Source organism: Mesitornis unicolor, unplaced genomic scaffold, assembly GCF_000695765.1.
Source record: "Mesitornis unicolor isolate BGI_N332 unplaced genomic scaffold, ASM69576v1 scaffold14153, whole genome shotgun sequence".
Taxonomy (NCBI): Eukaryota; Metazoa; Chordata; class Aves; order Mesitornithiformes; family Mesitornithidae; genus Mesitornis; species Mesitornis unicolor.
The window spans coordinates 41,960-60,262 of record NW_010176781.1 but is presented as its reverse complement, the minus strand read 5'-3'; the positions used below and the strand labels follow the sequence as shown (position 1 = coordinate 60,262).

Here is an 18,303-nt window from a genome sequence, read left to right as displayed (position 1 = left end):
GAGAGAGAAGCACAAGTTAGACTGCTTCTACAACATATATAGGACACAAAATTCAGCTACACAGATTCTACTGCTGTCTGAGGATATCACCAAAAAATGCTCATGGCTCTCCCATGACTGTTCTGTCATTAATATCTCGAACAAAAGATTGCTAGAAGTGCAGAATAAATACTTGTGGCCAGAATTAGCAATGACTCGTTTTTACCAAAAAGTCATTAATTACTATGAAATGAAAATAAGATATTTAGAAGTTTGGAGGCTGATTTTCATGTAGTATTAGATAAAGAATAGTAGGCCTCAGTCAATTAAAAATAAAACAGAGGATGTACATTAATATAGATCTTGGAATGTTCCAAATTTAGTTGATTAATCCCTGCTTCTTTCAGTAAAAATTATGTGGCTGAAATCACTTGCTGTTTCAATCACATATTTGCTAAGACCAAAAACTGAATATAACCAGCAAACTCAAACTGAAAATACCAGTTTTTGCTCTAAGTTGTCACCAGAGTACTAGTGAATTTCAGAGGGACTATTTGTTACAGAATTATCCTGAGTTAGGTAAGTAGATCAAAAATTTGCCTGAGCCCTTTCTTTCTAGTTTATTTGTCTGAATAGTAGGGCAATTCAAATCTCTTTGAACAAAAGCAGTGCTAGTGCCAATACTGAATAGTTTTTAAAGATGTCACAAAAATAAATTGTTCCATATTCTTTGCATTAACTACATCACCTTAATGCATTTGCTATGCACATGCTGCACTCATGTTGTGACAACCGCTTTCATAGAGAAAATGCAAAGAGAAAATAAAAATATCTACCAGCTGTTCTTGTTCCAAGGCTTTCTGGAGCAATCTCTGCTTGGTACTGAATTCCTGGTTCAGGCTTTCCCACTTCATCTTCATCTGTTCTTCAGGTGATGGCTTCTCGCCTTCCAAGCCTAATTCTTCAGACAGTGTTTCAGGCTTCTCACTGAATAGCAAGATGCATAACAGCATGAGGTGTTTATTTCCTCTTTTGATTAGGAAATTCCACATTTAAATTGTGACTTTTTGAAGCTTTTAGTCATTTTTTTCAGATAGTAAGGCAAAGGCTGGTTTGTAATTGCAAGTACTTGACTGCAAGTTCTTGACTGATAGGATAAAATGTACTTTCTAAAAAACTGTATAGACTTGCAAGTACCCCTACTAGGTAAGAACTCCAGAAACAGACTGAATATATACTACATTGAAATATAACCTTTTAACAAGCTTTAATTCAAAGCATGAAATTTAAAAAAAAATAATTATCTGTCTCCTTCCTCACCTCCCTTCTCAAAATCTGAGACATATCCTGATATTTTAATGCAGGACAAGCACATGAGTTTAGCTTTGGTAAAGAAGTGAATGAAGTTCAGCATTTTCTCTTTGATTTTTTTGTTTGTTTGTTTCTACAGTATAACGTGTTGTGACCGAAGGAAGCCTTAAAGAGAAGGAGGTGAGGTAAGTTAAAGTACTTTGCAGCATTATAATAAAAAACACACTGAATTAACACAAATGCCAAGGAAAAGAACTTACTGAGTACAGCTCACATTCCCTATGCAGAAGTACTGGTTCTGCTTCCTCATGAACTACCTTCATGAGCCAGACTTTGGCATGCTTGAGGAGCCACGAAGGTGCTTACTACTACTGATATACAGCAACAAAGTATTTTAACCAAAGGACTGACTCCTTGATTCTCAAGCTGATAATATTCACCCTGGCTTCATCTCCTCAAGACCTGTCCCTTCCTGCTCCCTCCAGATCTGCATCTGCAGTAGGCAGCTATTTTCTTCTGACTTTGCCAGTGCAGAAGTCTCTCCCAGCCACAGCTGAGGTTTTTACAGACATCTGCTTCCCTCAAATGGGCAAGTGTGCAAGAAAATATAGACTAGACATGAAATTTGAAATACACAAGGCTTCAACAAGAAAAATATTCACTAACTGCAGGAAAAATAACATTAGGCAATGACTATTTCATCTGGGAAGATCTGGTTACAATGGCAGACTACCATATTTTAGAGAACAGCTTGATTAACACACCAGTGCTGTACCATAAAGTGATAGTAACTGATCCACTGCTTGTCTAATGAATCCTACTAGTTTGTAACTTCAGTGTGATGCTTCATAATAAGGATAAAAGGAATCTCTGAATGCTAAAGGTGATCTATATAGCACAAAAGAGTTTGCGTAACTATATTATCAGACTCCTGAATTATAAACCAAGACCAGTATATTATAAACCAGTATCCTAGGTGCAGTATAAAAATGATAAAACAAAAATTAGTGGATTATATGCAGAAGAGGGATGTAAACATAAGGATGACAAAGCACATAGAAATTTACTTTGCAGAACACATGAAAGCACACCTTATACATAGGCCATCTGGAGCACCTTGCTGAGTTAGGATCGCTTCTCCATGGCATGCTACTGACCGCAGCAGATTCTTCTGCTCTTCTAGCTCTTGTTCCAGCTCCTAGCATAGCAAGTTAGAGAAATCAAACTGAACGCCAGACAGATTGTTTTTGCCTTGGAAGGATATGTCTACATTGCATAACTTATGCAGAGATAGCTAAGCTATTTGTGATATGGACTGCTTGAGCACCAAAACCAGTGCAAAATTTCCACCCAGGGACACAGAAATACTGGGTACATAAACTGGACTGTTGAACTAATTGACTGATGCAATGTAGTTGCTGGAACCTAACCTAGTGAGGATGTCTGCGTATCATTCAAAACACTATACCTTGTAATGTATGTATCTTTGCTTCTATAAACACAATGTCAATTGCTATTTTGAAATACCGCCATCTCCTTACAGTAACTTTAAGAGTTGATTCAATTTAATTTTACTAATTATACAATGGAGGTATAGAGTGATTAAGTGATCACCCAAGAAGTCTAGTCTGCCTGGCTGTTACAGATATAAAATAGTGAGCTCAGATGCATCATTACAAGAGCACAGGGTAAGAAACAGTGTAAAAATTAAGATTTTGGTGGATATATTAACAAGAACGGCTCAGCTACAGTGTTAAGCACAATCTAAAGATGAGAGTAAAATAAACGCAAAACACCAACTTTCTGTTGCTGCAGGGTGCTCTGCTGCTGCTGTGAGCGAGTGGTTCTTGCTTGTGCCAGCCATTCTTGGACACTGGGGCTTTGTGAGGAAACAAAGTCAAGATCACTCTCCTCCTTTTCTTGTAATGATCCCTGCTTTAAGAGAAAGAAAGAAAGATTTTACAAACTCTTTTATATTGCTGGAGAGTTGGCAGGTCCAGCTCATCAACTCAAAACCACATGTAGTGCCACCTTCCACCTCTCAAGTGGCTGGCTCACATAAATTCTGAAGTGAGCAATAACTTTAGATTTCTGACATCTACTGGCCATTCGTTACAGGCAAAACAGCATCCATAAAAATGCAAAAATAAACAAGCACCACTGCACTTAGAATCAGACACCAGAGATCAGAAACCACGGGCTGATGTGTTTCTGAAAACTGTTCTGCTTCTGCTAAAAACCAGCATCGGCCTGTAATGGAGGGTGCAGCTCTGTCAACACAGGGAATCACTGGATTGTTTCTGCCAGGTTTTTAGTCTCATTAAAGCCAATTTATTGTCTAACTAAAAAAGAGAGAATGCTAGTTGTCATGCTGGTCCAAATTTACTTATCAGTAAGCACATATCTCTATCTGTCATTAGCAGAAACACAGTCAGTTAATGGCAGATTATATGATATAAACAATAAAGACACCAAAAAAGACCAAACCACAGAATGTTATAATAGAACAGCAAAAGCAACAGTCCCTTCACTTCACACTTCTATCAGTATGTTTTTCCAACATGAGTGATTAAACAGGCCTTCTTTGTAAGCAAAACAAAAAATAGCAAATGACTTAATAGTTCCAAAAACTGCTTAATCAACTCCTTGACTTCTGAAATCCATGTTGGCTGCAAATTTAAATTATTTTAGTGGCCAAAGTATTTGAAAGCAGAGATTTTAATACACCAGGCCTAATGTTAAAGACAGACGACTTGTAGGTCTGGCTACTTAGATCTAAACACCTCTCTGGATTTATTTAATGTTACTTGCCTGCATATGATGACTGTAGAGTCTGCAGGTTTTTTTTTTTTTAAGCTTCAAGAACTAAAGCTGGGGCTTAACTCCACTCCCATTTTGTTTATATACCTCATTTGTTTAGGATTCAAATTTTGCCCATGATTAAGCTCTAAATAGAGCATCCAATGGTTCAGACTCTACAGCAGGCTCTCCAAAATGAAAGCACGTTCCACCTTCCAGAGAGCCTTTATCTCAAATCAGGCAGGGACCAACAGGTGGCTGAGGAAACCCCTCTTGCCTCATCTGGTGTTCCTTATACTAACAACTTGCATGGACCTCTGCCACCAGTGTCTCTGAGATCAGGCACTGAAACAGCAGAGTTCTGCTAAATAGCAGAAGTTGGGTGCAAGATTTCAACTTTGCAGAATGACAAGGATACTGGAGTTGAAAGGACTGATTAGTGTTAGAGGATATAGACTGTAAGAGGAGCAAAAGAAACAAGCAGGTATCTAGAGCTGGAAAGAACCAGCAAGAACCCTTGCTCTATGAAATACCTTTGCTTCACTAAGGATTCAGTTGGCAGGTAAACTGTGATACTTTACTTTGTAGGAACGACTTTCTAGAAAAGCTGACGTGGTTGGAGTGTGAACAATGTCATTAAAGGATATCAGATTAGGCAAAAAAAATCCTACATGAGGGATAAAGAGGGTCAAGAATTTTTCATTTTTCTATTAAAAATGAAAAAAAGAGACAATCTTTCTCTAAACTATGAAAAAAAAGTCTGCTTCATTTTACATGCTCTAGGGACAATAGCTGTTGAACATGTAAATTCCTTTAGAGAACAGTATCTAATTCTTCCCTGCATTTGGGCAGGCTGATTTCAGTTAGATTTTGAGTCTCCTCTTCTCCGGAAAGAGGTGTGAGAAGCTACAGTTTTGGAGTCATACTAAGACAAATAAATAGTAGTCCCACAGTTCTTGCAATAGCAAAGAGTGTAAAGGGATTTTGGCATTTGTGGATGTAATGAGGTTTTGCGAATATGCTGTTGTGCATGCTTTTTAGATCAAAATTCTTTGTGAGACATTTTATCATTCTCAAAGCATAGAATGTAAGTTTGAAAAACACACTTGGATTTTCATTTGAATTCTATCTGAAGAAAGTATATTATATTTCCTTTATATAGCCAAGGAAATAAATGCTTGAAGCTGTCATTCCTCTGGACTATTCACTCCAGCACAAAAATAACTGGAAAATCCTGGGAGAAAATGGTGATAAAACTGATCTCTCAAAGAAGTTCAGAATCGTACAAATTTGTATCAGGCACATTTGTCTTGTGGAACTGAAGTTGTGCCTCCCAGACACATACACTTTGGAATAAAAAGAAAAGAAACACTGTCTGATTTTTTTTACTGCAGAAGCCATTCTACTTCTTCATTTTATAAAGATTCTATTTATTTTTATTGTTTCTAAGTCACAGAAGTTAGTAGATAACAGTAATAAGGCTATGTTTGTATATCTTTCAAAGTCCTTGAAAAATGCTGTATTTGCAAATCAATGTAGTCTGGAGCTCTCCTGATCCAGCATGTTTCTGATCATTGCTTTATTTTCTGAATAGAGGAGTTGGTCTCCAAATCACTTTTTCTATATCATTAGTGACACTAATTAAAATTAGAAGAAAAACTGAAACTGCTGCAAGAAGTCACAGAATCGCTCATGGGCTCCTAAAATGCCTTGTGTCACAGGAATTACAGATATGCTGAAATATCACTTTAAGGAAAATATAATTTAATCTTTACAATGCTCTTGGTCTAGCAGTGCAACTTGGGAGGATCCTTGCTTATCTGAGTGCAGGCTGGTCTATGCCTCTGGGCAATTACAAGATTATTAGTACATCTAGAGACGTGTATAAGTCAGAACTTCTTACACGTGTGAGCAACAGAGCTGTCAGCATGCAGTATTTGTCAGGGTTAAAAATTACAGAAGATAGAGTTAGTGCATTTTTGGGCATCTGATGCTCTGAGCTTCAGTACAAAAGAAATACTTTATGTCTTATTGTTTGGAAAAGAGCCAATATTATAGATATTCTTATTTCTAAAAAATAGCTCCATGAAAATGTGAAGATGTTATATTGGCTATATCTATTTTCTTCCATGATATATATGTGAAGTTCAAAAACACTTTGCAATTTATAAAGAAATTTAAGTCTTCCGTGCAATTTATATTACAGATCTTGAAACTATTTTACTGTTATTTTTGATATAAGCATCCAAAAATCTGTTTTAAAAGTAAACTAAATCACACCATTGCATTTTAAAATGCAGCATGCACACTTTAAAATGAAGCAACAAAGTCTGTAATGTCTTTTCACTTCACAAGTAATATATCAGAATATAGTATTATATGCCTACATGCTGCTGATAACACTTCATTTGCATAATCATAAGGTTTAATACGCAAGAATAACATTAAAGTTTCTTCATCTTAGAGACAGAAAAAAAAATAGCTGGGGCTTTTCCTTCCTTTTTTTGGTGTTTGTTGTGGGCTTTTTTTGTGAAGCTATGTTAAGTTGTATAGTCACCCAGTTGCTTTGGACTAAAAATAGTTCTTATTGTGTCAAGTGACTTTTCAAGCTAACCTCTCAGTAGACTTTAATCTGCATTACAAGCTAGAAACCTTTGAAGCTTATCATGTTTAAGTTGCACAGCAAAGCTCAGAAAAGAAGTAAAAGAAAAGGTGGGGGAGGGAGTCACAGTAGGGCTAGCAAATTCAAAACCAGTCAGTTGCATTACATGGTTGGGTTTCTTGTATGTGTTCGGTTCTTCACATGCTAGTTTAACCTAAAGAATAACCAAAACCAACTGTTAAATACAATGAACTAGTGGCAATAACCAGATCAATGCTGCTAGGAACAGAAGCCCAGATCAAGACTAAGGTTAAATGCATCTCTGTTTATATAATATGTTGTTTGATGTAATGATGTTACTAATTGTTAGCCATATCTAAAAATGATTCATTGTCTTGATGTTATCTGTTCATTGCATTGTGCATGCTCTATGGAGGGAAGCATGTATTTAGGATTGTTCTTTTGTTGGGGAAGGCATCCTGCCCCAAAGCACATACAATCTAAAGGGACTGAGAACAGGAACGGTGTACATCCAGACCAAGCTGATGATCTATCTACTTCATTATTACCCTTTCAGTGAAGACAGTGAGGTTAGGATAGTTTCACCACAAAGTGGTGCTGTAAACTTGATAACGTTAAGTTAAAGCTTTAGAGTGTAATCCCATTTACTAACTAAAGATGAATAGCTCAAACCAAATCAGAAAAATATTTTTACTCCTTTACCCAGCTGCATAAAATTGCTATGAAATCCCCCAACCTCCTGCCCACCATGAAGCCAGATGGAAAGAGCCACTTACCCGAATGTTGATCTGTTTGTCGTGGAGCACTCTCTGCAGCTCCAGAAGGCTGCCTTTCAGTGTCTTGAGCTTCACAGCCAGCTGCTCTGCCTCATCCTTGGTGTGAGCCTTCCCCTCCATAAGCAAGTTCTCGTTGTGCACAGACAACTCTGACAAGGCTACCACCTTCTGCTCTATTTCAATCAGCATGTTCTGCAGCAGCAAAAACAAAGAACTAAATTCATACATTTTCCAGCATCTGCCACGCTTTCCAGCAAGAGGACCCGTGGCCTACCTCACCCGTTGCCAAGCTAAGGGCAAGTCAAATATCATTGTTTTGCTTTTCAGTCCCTTTCAGACTCCTCAGGAATATGCTTGCAAATGCTTGCATTTGCCATTTCTGTTTGCAACCTTTTTCAAAAAAGGAAACTAAAAAGTTATTTGATACAAAAGATTTGTTGTAGAGGAGATGCTCTTTATTTGCACATTAGAGGTAAAGATGGCTAAGACGGCAGACTGACTTCCATAATGACAAGAAACAGAGCACACAGCTAGAGTTACTTCTTTCCTCTTCTTTCACGTACATTCAGTGAAATGCTTCCTACCTCGTCCTATGTGTTGCTCTGGCTGTGTTGATAAGCTTCTCTTCTCACTATTTGCTCTTTCTGATTGGTGCATGATGGACTTAAGGCTTTCTGTATAATCGTCTTTAGTCTAAAGAGAGACTTAAAGTGACAAATCTCTGGCATGTTTATTCTCAAAAGCTACTTTCCTGACATACCATTAACCATTCATGTATTACAGACATAGAACATAATTTCATCTTCAAAACTCAAAGCTCACACAATTCTTGCCTAAAAACTTAGCCTAACATCAAATGGTTTTGTTTCCATGGCAACCATCAAGTGTAAACTTGCAAATATTGCTCCTGAAGAAAAAAAAAGACAACTTTATATAAAACCTACTGTATTAAGATTTTAAGAACCAGCAAAAGAAGAACAGTGTTAACTTTTCCACAAAGTTAACTGTTCTTTTTAATTCTGAGGTTCCTACAGATTGTATTTTTAAAAGTTACTGTTTTGTTTAAGTTCACAGAGTTTATATATAGATAAAACAAATGGATTCCAAGGACAAGTGATGAAATAACACTTGAGGCTAAGCAGACTGAAAATTTCAATAATGAAGCCATGTAAGTGTAAATTTAACTAGACATTTAATCCATTTGACTTAAATGAAACTCCCATTTATTCCAAAATAGTTGAGATCCTCATTCTTTAATATTAGAAGAGATGATTTGTCCATCTGTCTCTTTTCTATCTTGTGATTTGAATTATAATGATTATACAGTTCTAAACTCTCACTTAAAAATTAAAAACTCCCATTAATTTGAGAACCTGAGTGTTATGACTGATCCAAGTCTTGTTAATAGAAGCATATGCAATTACTCCTACTGCAGCAAAATGTTTTTCCTCAGTTATTTTGGTATTCTGAGTTGATTAATACTAAATTCATAAAAATAGTAACTATTGATGATTATACTTTACTTTAGAATGTGGGTAGGGATTACTCCTGAAGAAAACACACCAAAGCTAAGTCAGCAGTGCTATTGGGAGGGTGTTCTTCAGCTAGAAAAGTGCAAAAGTACGCTGCAGGTGTTTTCATACCTGTCATGTTCAACAATTCTAGCTTGAGTGGAGGAAACACAGCAAGTGAAACAAATACAATGTCATTAAAGCAAAACAAAATGCCCCCCTAAAGTAGTAGAGCTTCAAATGTCCTTGCAGTCAGGATATCTTGTTTTCCTACTGCTATGTTTATGCATGCTTTCTAAAGTATTGTTTACAATTTTTAATAAAAAATTAAGAACACACTGTATTTTTATTTCATAAACCACTGATGAAGCAGACTAAGCGTATATGAGGTACTAAGGAGCTCAGAAATTTTTCCCCACTAATATGCTGGCTCATCCCTCTCAATAATGGTCTTAACATCGATGTTCCATTTTTCCCTCTTCATTCAGATAAAGCTATGTCCATCCTGTTCATCTAAACATTACATGACTGATAATTTTACCTGACAGTCTACCAGCTGTGCCTCCATGTCCATAGGTTGCTCAGCAATAACTAGAGCAGTGTCCAGCGTTGCTCGGGTATTCAGTAGCCAGTGGTCAAGCTCATCAGCTTCACAACGGTACCTTTGAAGAGCTTGCTCTTGCCGTTGTTCTTCCAGCTGCTCATTCAGTTTTTCCTAGAGGTACAAATTACATTTTATGGTTTTTAAAGAAATAAAACACAATAATTACTTCTAAAATATTTTTTCTCTCTTTCTCTCACAATTACTGTACAGCATTTTTAAGCCGTAATAAGCCCTTTCTTTCATAAGTTGGAAACAGTTACAAAACACTATTGCTTTCAGACGATGAACTTGCTTTTCTGGTGACAGACATTTCTACTTCAGTTGTGACTCTATTTTTACTCCCTTCAGTGGATCTCTTCTATTACAGCCTTCTAAAGGTGAGGTCTTTTCTGCCTCCTCTTGCTTCTCTCCATTGTGTTTCCCCCACATTGATTCAGCTTGCTCAACTAGCACAGCACTGCTTGCTTAGGGAGAAAGATACATGAGGACACAGACCTGGTGGGAAAGGAGAGTAGCTTGCCTTTTTTTGGCAGTAGCAGGCTGTTAGATAGCCTTATTATCTCTCAGGAGAGGCATGAGCAGGGTACTTCAAGGACCCAACAGGGTACTGGTCAGCCTTTGGTGTAGCCACTGTGGGTAAAGAGAAGACTGACGAGCTGTCTACCTTGTCTGGCTTCTTGGAGGATCCCTGTGCTGTGAGGTGTGGAAGGACATTGAGCTCCAATGGCCGCTGCAGTATAATGCATATTCCTTAATGTGAAACCTAAGCATGCTGAAAATTATACGGAAAAAGGAGAAGATATTGTACTGGATCTGTATGGTGCTGTGCTCTGCAAGTGTGGCTAGAACTGTGTTGATAACAGAGCAATGTTTTGGCTATTGCTATGCAGTGCTTGCGCAGCGTTAAAGCTTTATTTTCAACTGCCCCTCACAAAGGCTAGTAGGCTGGGGGCAGGCAAATGGTTGAGAGAGTATACACCCAGGACAGCTGACCCAAGCAAACCAAAGGGATATTCCATACCATAAGAGATCATGCTCAGCACTAAAAGCTCAGGGAAAGGAAGAAGGTGGGAGGCGGGCACTTGTGGTTATGCTGTATGCCTTCCCAAAAAACTTACACATGCTGAGGCCCTGCTTTTCAGGAAAGTTGCTAAACATCTGCCTGCTGATGGGGAAGTAGCAAATAAGTTCCTTATTTTCCTCTGCTTGCATGCACAGCTTTTCATCACCATATTAAGTTGTCATTATCCCGATGCATGAGTCTTTTTGCCCGCCATCTATTTCTTCCTCATCCCATGGGAGAGGGGAGCAATAGGCAGGATGAGCACTTGCTGGGCTGTGTCAGCATACCACACTTCTGTTCACAATGCACCTTACAGGTCTGAGCTAAGACATGCTGCTTTGAAAAGCATACTAGGCATCTTGAGCAAAGTGCATCCAAAGGAAATTCAAACCTGTATGTGTATAGGGCAAGTCCCTCACACAGGGAAGTGTTTGTACAGCTTTTCTGAATGTTTAATTTTAATGGGAAGATTAGTAATTGCATGTTAGAGTAAAGAATAATGATAGTTGTTAAGTGTCTCAAATAATCCAGAGCTGAACAGTTCTCAAGCTCTAGTTATTCAAATTAGAATATACCCTCAGCAGCAAAATATCTTTATTACCTGTTCTATCTCTATTTCTACATTTACATCCCTGCAGTGTTCTGGTAGATTCTATCTGTGAAATCAGAACTTCAAATTGCACAGGTTAAATTACTGAACATTGTCTACATACCACGCATATTTCTTAACCAGGATTATTGGGGGATACTTGTACTATTGTAACTGTCAGAATCCTAACTATAGTTGAGAGCAGTATTTTAGTCATGCTTTATCTTGAAATTATTAGTTAGCATCTCCTCATAAGTATTATCAAGAGGTTTGTAAGATGCTGTACAGGCTGCAATTTATAAACAGTAATATCCCTATACTACTTCCAGCTCCTTTTTTTTATGTAAAAGGCATTTTTCTTCTGAGAAATAAAAACTTAGGGCAATTTTTTAAGAACAAGAAAGATATTTTCTAAGAACTTGTTCCCTGTCTCAGGTGACTGCACAGGACTAATCCAGCCAATGCTCTCTGGGACTCCCTTGTAGCTCAGGCAGATCCATAGAACCAATTCTCACTCAGTCTCTGAGAACTGGTTCATGCTGGAAATTACAAAGGCAGCAGCTGCTGTGCATATCAGTTCACCGCTGCAGTTCTTAGCAGTACAGCACTAAACTGCCTTGCAGTGTTCAAAGTAGCCAAACTGTAGCCAGCTTTAGCATGTCTGGATTTTCTCACCTGCATAATATATGTAAAGGATTTTTTTTAAATCACCTTAGTATTAAAGGATTTTTGGTAAAGCTAGTAGACAAATAAATAAAGAAGTGCATCTTCCGTGATAAATGTTTGCATGCGAATCACTTGGAAGAACAGCATAGACAACAATTTAATCATTTGGAAGAGGTGCTATTATTTGTTGTATTAAACTTTCTCCTTTCTCTTGACTCCTCAAAAGGATATCATGGATAACATGACTTTTAACACCTGCACTCCTTTCCTTCTGTGGAGGACAAGGAATACCAAGGGAACCTACTGAGTAAATGTCAATGAGGATAGAAAAATAAAAAAGGACTCCTGCAATGTGTTTCCAGGTTCCTTCTGGTTACTTATCACCTCACATTAAAATATGGGGCTTGCTAAAAAAGAACAAGAATTTATTTGTGAAAGGAATTGTGAGAAATGAGCAGAACTGAAAATGACTTTTTAAATTATCAGCGCTCAATGGTGACTAAGGACTTTGGTGAAAGCACAGCTCTGCCAAAATTGGTTGTCAAAATCTGGAACATGGTGCGAAAAACCCACTCTTAAGAGGATTTTTCTTGTACCTCTAATAGTTGTCGTTTTCCTGATGCCTTCATTCGAATTGTGGCCATTCGTTCAGCCAAGACCGTGAGAGTAGACTGCAATGCCAGCTGATCAGCTGCTTCTGCATCCAGTGGTTCTGAAACCAGCTCCTGTGCTAACGACGTCTGAAGCTCAGTGATTTCTTCTTGTAACATTAAAATCTCATCCATCAAAGCCTATTTAGAAATGAGAGCAGAGAAAGTATTCAATTAATTTATCAGTGAGATGAAAGTATCTCAGGAGGCGTAGGCTTAATATAAAAGTCAAGATAACCGTCCCAAGGGAGCATGAGGAACACAGAATAGTGCAATATATCACTGCTGGTTTTGTAGAGTTAGAATTCAGAAGGATTGAGTCCTGCTTTTAGAAGCTTAAGCTAGTAGCATGCATCTGATAAGTAATTAAATCCATATTTCAGTTGTCTTGAATTTCAAACATATCGCAAGAAGGAATTCTTTTGGAAATATTATGTATGCAGATTTATTCTTCCAGTAAGTTGTCTGGAGGGTGTTCTAGTAGGTGAGGATAATGAACAAGTAAGTGAGTATGTGCTTGTGAGAGAGAAATAGAGGCATCGGCTAGCTTCTAGTCTGAAACTTACTAACTGGACAAAGAACATCCAGCAATATATGTAAACATCCAGAGATTAACTCCATGGTGTAAAAAGAGTTCCTACTATCATTCTTATCTTATAAACCACTTTCCCAGATACCTACAAAAGGATGCTGCATTAACAACACTTTAGAGCAGACACGTTAATTTGATGTGTGATAGTACGTACTGGATGCACAGGATATCACACGGTGCTACAAAAGCCAAATGTTATCCTTTTCAGGTCATGGAGTTCAGATAGAACGCTTAGATGATTACTACTTGGACATATGTCTGACTGGTTACTTTATAAAGTATTCTCTTATTCAGAAAAACATTTCTCAAGATTTCCCTTGGGAAGGAATTTTTGTATGTTTTGGTTTGTTTGTTTTGTTTAACAAGGCAAAGACTGCATGTAGATCAGTTTACAATGTATCAGTATTGGCTACGATCTTAGTAAATTTGGGAACATTATAAATAGTCTAAAATATGCTACTAGCACTTATGCTGAAGTACAGTATGCTTAGGTGTCACTGAACACAATCCTTGACAAAAGATTTTGCTGAACATTTCAACTGGACAAACTCTTATGATCTATTCTACTTTTTAAAAAGGCTCCTTATTAAAAGAATCCCCAGTGCATCATCTTTAGAACAGCAGGAAGTCCAGAAAGGCAAGACATACAGTTAACAGAGAAGGTTCACACAACGAATGCATGTTTTTGAGGCATCACACCATGAACACCACTATCTAAAAAAAGAGAAATAAAGATATACATGCATGCTCTCCCTCACATACAAGTTTCTCACATACAAGTTTTTACCTGATGTTCAGCCATCTGGCTCTCCGGGCTTTTGTCTGGTTCCAGACTCTCATTTAGTTTTATCTCGGTGGTCTCCATTTTTGCAGATATAGACTGGAGCGTGTCCTGATACTTCTGTTGACGCTCAAGAGCTTCATAAAGGGTGCGCTGCTTTTCACTAATCTGAAGACAGATGGGAGATGTAAATTCTGACCTCTGATACAGGGTTTTCTCTTTCTTCTGCTTTGTACATCTCTAGGCTTATGAGACTAAACCCAAAAACTTACAAGAAGTTTCCAAAACTATAAAGAAAAACATCCATATTCAAAATATTTATCTGTTTAAACATCATCAGTCAAATTCTAGGTTCTGTGACTGAAAAGAAAAACAGGACTTTAATAAGTAGGGAAAACATAGGCACATTGTCATGCATTATTTTAGAATTTCTGCACTCGAACATGGATATGCATGATGCATAGCTCTTAATACTCCATAATAGCCATAACACCTCTGCAAAGAATTAAAATCTATAGCATGTGATCAAAATTTTGACCATTTTCATAAATCACTGAATGATTATACTACACTACTATGAAGAAATTTGTTTAGTTGACTCAGTATTTGGAAAACTGAATTTTTGGGCCTTTTTGGCCAACTATCCAGAATGAGTGGATTTCCCTGTTAGGTTATGGAATATAGTCTGACAATAGGCAATATTTCTGAAGGCAACTATCCACCTTAATAATTTTTATTATTTCTTAGTGGAGATCCATTCTGCACAGCTTTCAAACAAAGAACACCAGTGCAATATAATATTATAATTAGCAATTCTTATTACCACCTGGAAACCAAGAATTGCAGAGAAAATATTAGCTGAGCCAGGTTTTTTCGCATTTTATTCCTTACAAGCTAGCTGGTTATTTGGAATCCTCCAGATGAAGACTTACCACATTTTTCAGTGTTTCCCAAGAACGCTGCAAATCATCCAATTTGGCACTAGCAGCTGATTCTAAGCCTGGTTCGTAGAACTCCTGGGTGGCTGAAGTACTGGGTTGAATTTTAGCAGCTTCTGTCTGCAACTGTTCAGCAGATAAGGCTTGGTAATAAGCAATGTCCTACAAGCATGAAGCATGTTATTGCACTTTCAAACAAAAGATATTGCATAAGAATATCCCCGCACATACTGCCCCATTGCATATGTCCATTAAAATGAAACCCACAAAGCCAAAACCACCCAAGAAGCCTCTGAGCAACACAGTAAGTAAATAATTAATAGTAGTGTGGTTTGGAGCTCTACTATGATGAAGATTGTGAATGTGTTTTTTCATGTTCATATTAGCAAGGAGGCTCAGAAGGCAACTGTGGACAGATAGAGAAAGGCTGGGAGGAGAGTGCTACAACTGTGCGTGCTGTTGTGGCATCATCAGAACTATACATGGGAAAAACCATTACAACAGTGAGTTACAGTACTGTAGGTAGCAAAGAATATCACCCTAATGAACACTAACACAGAAAATGCAAGAGAAGAACCAAAAAGAAACATGCTGAAGGACTAGACAATGAGGTGAGAAAGAATATTAAGCACTAGTTTATAATAAGCCGTCAAACAAACATATACTCTCAACTAACTTTTAAAAGACAGTGGGAAAATGGACCAGAAGTGCTAACGAAAATGGGCAAACGTTCAAATCGCCACTAGAAATTCAGGGTGGAACTGTTTCTCACCAGAACTTCTATACCTAGTGTATGGGGATTTCTAAAACTATTGCAGGTGAGAAAGGCTGAGAGAGCTGGAACTGTTCAGCCTGGAGAAGAGAAGGCTCAGGAGGATCTTATCAATGTTTTTAAATACGTGATTGGAGGGTGCAAAGATGGAGCCAGGCTCCTCTCAGTGGTGCCCAGTGACAGGACCAGAGGCAATGGGCACAAACTGAAACATGGGAGGTTCCCTTTGAACATCAGGAAAAGGTTTTTTACTGTGAGGGTGACTGAGCATTGGCACGGGTTGCCCAGGGAGGTTTTGAAGCCTCCATCCTTGGAGATACTTAAAGCCACCTGAACATACTCCCAGACAACCTGCTCTATGTGGCTTTGCTTGTGGAGGGGGGTTGGACCAGATGATCTTCAGAGGTCCTTTCCAAACTTAACCACTCTGTGATTCTGTTAGGTACTAAACAAGTATACTTCTATGGCATCAAAGCTCAGAGTATACTTAGGATCCTAATTTGGAGCAGAATCTTTATTTCCCAATGTTATTTCTGTATGTTATCTAATACCATATGAGAACAAACCAAGCAAGCTCTGGAAGAGCATAGAAACCAGGTCACCCCCCACGCACAGTCACCTCTTGAGCTCTCTTTCTAACAAAACCTGGGGAGTATAGAATGACCACCTATCCCAGAAAACACCTCATCACCCAGCAGCTGCACAGATACGGTTCTTCAGTCCTTCCCTCAAGAATTAAGAGCCTGATCAGGTTATCTGCTTCGTGGATGGATATTTTAGTAATTAAAGTTCTAGTCTCAGATCACCACCAGTATTTTTAAAGGGAAGCAGCAATCAAGAGTGTATTTCACAGACAGCTTGATGACACATTTTTACTAAGGATGCCTGCAAAAGTCAGTCTTTCCAGAGAAAGAGAAGACCCAATGTTGGACAGCATATCAAACTGTCCAAAAGCTTCAGAGGAGGTACTAGGCAAAAATTAATGATGAAGATGTTTACAATGTCCAGGAGCCAACAGGGAACAGGTGACATCTTAGCACACCACTCACTACTGCAATTTCAGAATTTTTTACTCTGACCACAAGTGATCTTTCCAAGTCATGGTGAAAAATTGCACCAGTGCAGGCAACTTCTCATTTTGCTTTGTCTGCAATTACCCTCCAGCCTTCAGCTAGTCCTCTCTCAAAGCTGCGCTTCTGAGACTTCTTAATTCTGGTTTCCACAATAAGGGGCTTGCTTTTACAGAGAGGAAAAAGTAATTCCTTTCCTCATCTTTTCAGCTACTTTCTGGAGTACACAACATGGCAGTTACTTTTTGGCAGGGCTTTCACATGATGTGAAAGTGTGAATCCAGACATTCTTATAAGTAACAGATTTTGTTCCACCTACAAATTTTGTTCCTCTATAGGGAATGTTCCACCATTCCCTAATGTCTCGAACCCTCTTTACGAAAACTAGTCAGTGAACAGTACTCAAGCTCTGTTTTTAGGATGTAGGGGAAAAGGGTCTGTTTAGATTTCAAAAGGTATTTAACAAGGGCTGTTACGCCCTAGATGAGCATTCAGAAGGGAAGAAGAAAGAGTGATTGCTAATGAGGCTGTAAACAAGGAGGCAAAAAGACACTTAACAGTCACCCAGTGCTGATGCCCTGAATCACAGGATCAGCATCCATGGCTTTGTGTGAACACTTCAGCTTTTTCAATTCAATTACTCTGCATTATGTATCTGGAAAACAAGTTTTAAAAGACTATACTAAATTATAATTAACTCTATCTTTGGCTAAGTGTGAGAAGTTTTAGCTCCAAAGGACTCTCATTCAGTACTGCAGCACAGATGAAGTACCTGATTTTGTTATACATCAAAATAAACTACATTAAAGCATTGTTATCAATTGCTGAAATATTATACACTGTGAAGTCCCTCAGCCTTTTAAAAGCTAACATTTTTATAGTTGTTTCACCCCCTCAGCTGTTTTTAGAGGCGTTTCAGTAGAAAAGAAACAACCTGGACAACTGTAAACTGTTAACACTGCTAGATCTGTCACTTGTACTTATGGTCTTGTTCTAATCTATACATAGAATCAGTATTTCCACTAATATGCACTTGGCATTTGTTTTATATTGTCATTACTTGTTAGCAAAGTAAAAATAGTACATAAATGCCTCAGTTCAGACTAGCTACATTTCATCATTATGAGATGCTAGGAAACTCTGATAAAAGATTGTACATAGACTATTAGGGATGAATTTAGAAACAGTCTTAACACTCAATCCTCCCTCACAAAAACATCCCACTTCATATGAGTTTTTAAACTTTTTCCAAAGACTAGATTAATGTAATTCTTTGCTTTCTAGAGTTTCTGTTCACATGTCTTTCTGGTATTTTGCAGGTGATCTTCCTGTAAGAAATTATTTCTCTTAACACTGGCTACTTTTTAAAACAAAACAGTTCCAAATTAGTTTTGCTGAATCTTTAACTGAATAAAAAATATTTTTTACTTATTTTTAAGCTCCTAATTCACTATTGTCTAGAATATTTTTTTAACCAACCTTCTTTCCCGATGCCTCCCTGGGCACTCATCTTGATCAGCTCTGGCAGTTTCATAGCTTCTTTAGTTTTAATCTCATGTGAGTGTGAACTTAAGCATTT

At 37.8% G+C, this 18,303-nt stretch overlaps 1 protein-coding gene across 1 annotated transcript in view; it reads right to left on the bottom strand.

Moving 5' to 3' along the window:
* LOC104538584 (nesprin-1-like) overlaps positions 1–18,303 on the bottom strand; it is a gene marked incomplete at both ends in the record, with an annotated part of 75,430 nt that overhangs the window by 15,408 nt on the left and 41,719 nt on the right. Inside the window, 8 exon segments of the mRNA XM_010181837.1 lie at positions 816–966; positions 2,382–2,488; positions 3,091–3,222; positions 7,489–7,680; positions 9,541–9,714; positions 12,518–12,712; positions 13,951–14,112; positions 14,877–15,044. Of these exon segments, the coding sequence (XP_010180139.1) occupies positions 816–966; positions 2,382–2,488; positions 3,091–3,222; positions 7,489–7,680; positions 9,541–9,714; positions 12,518–12,712; positions 13,951–14,112; positions 14,877–15,044 (1,281 nt within the window).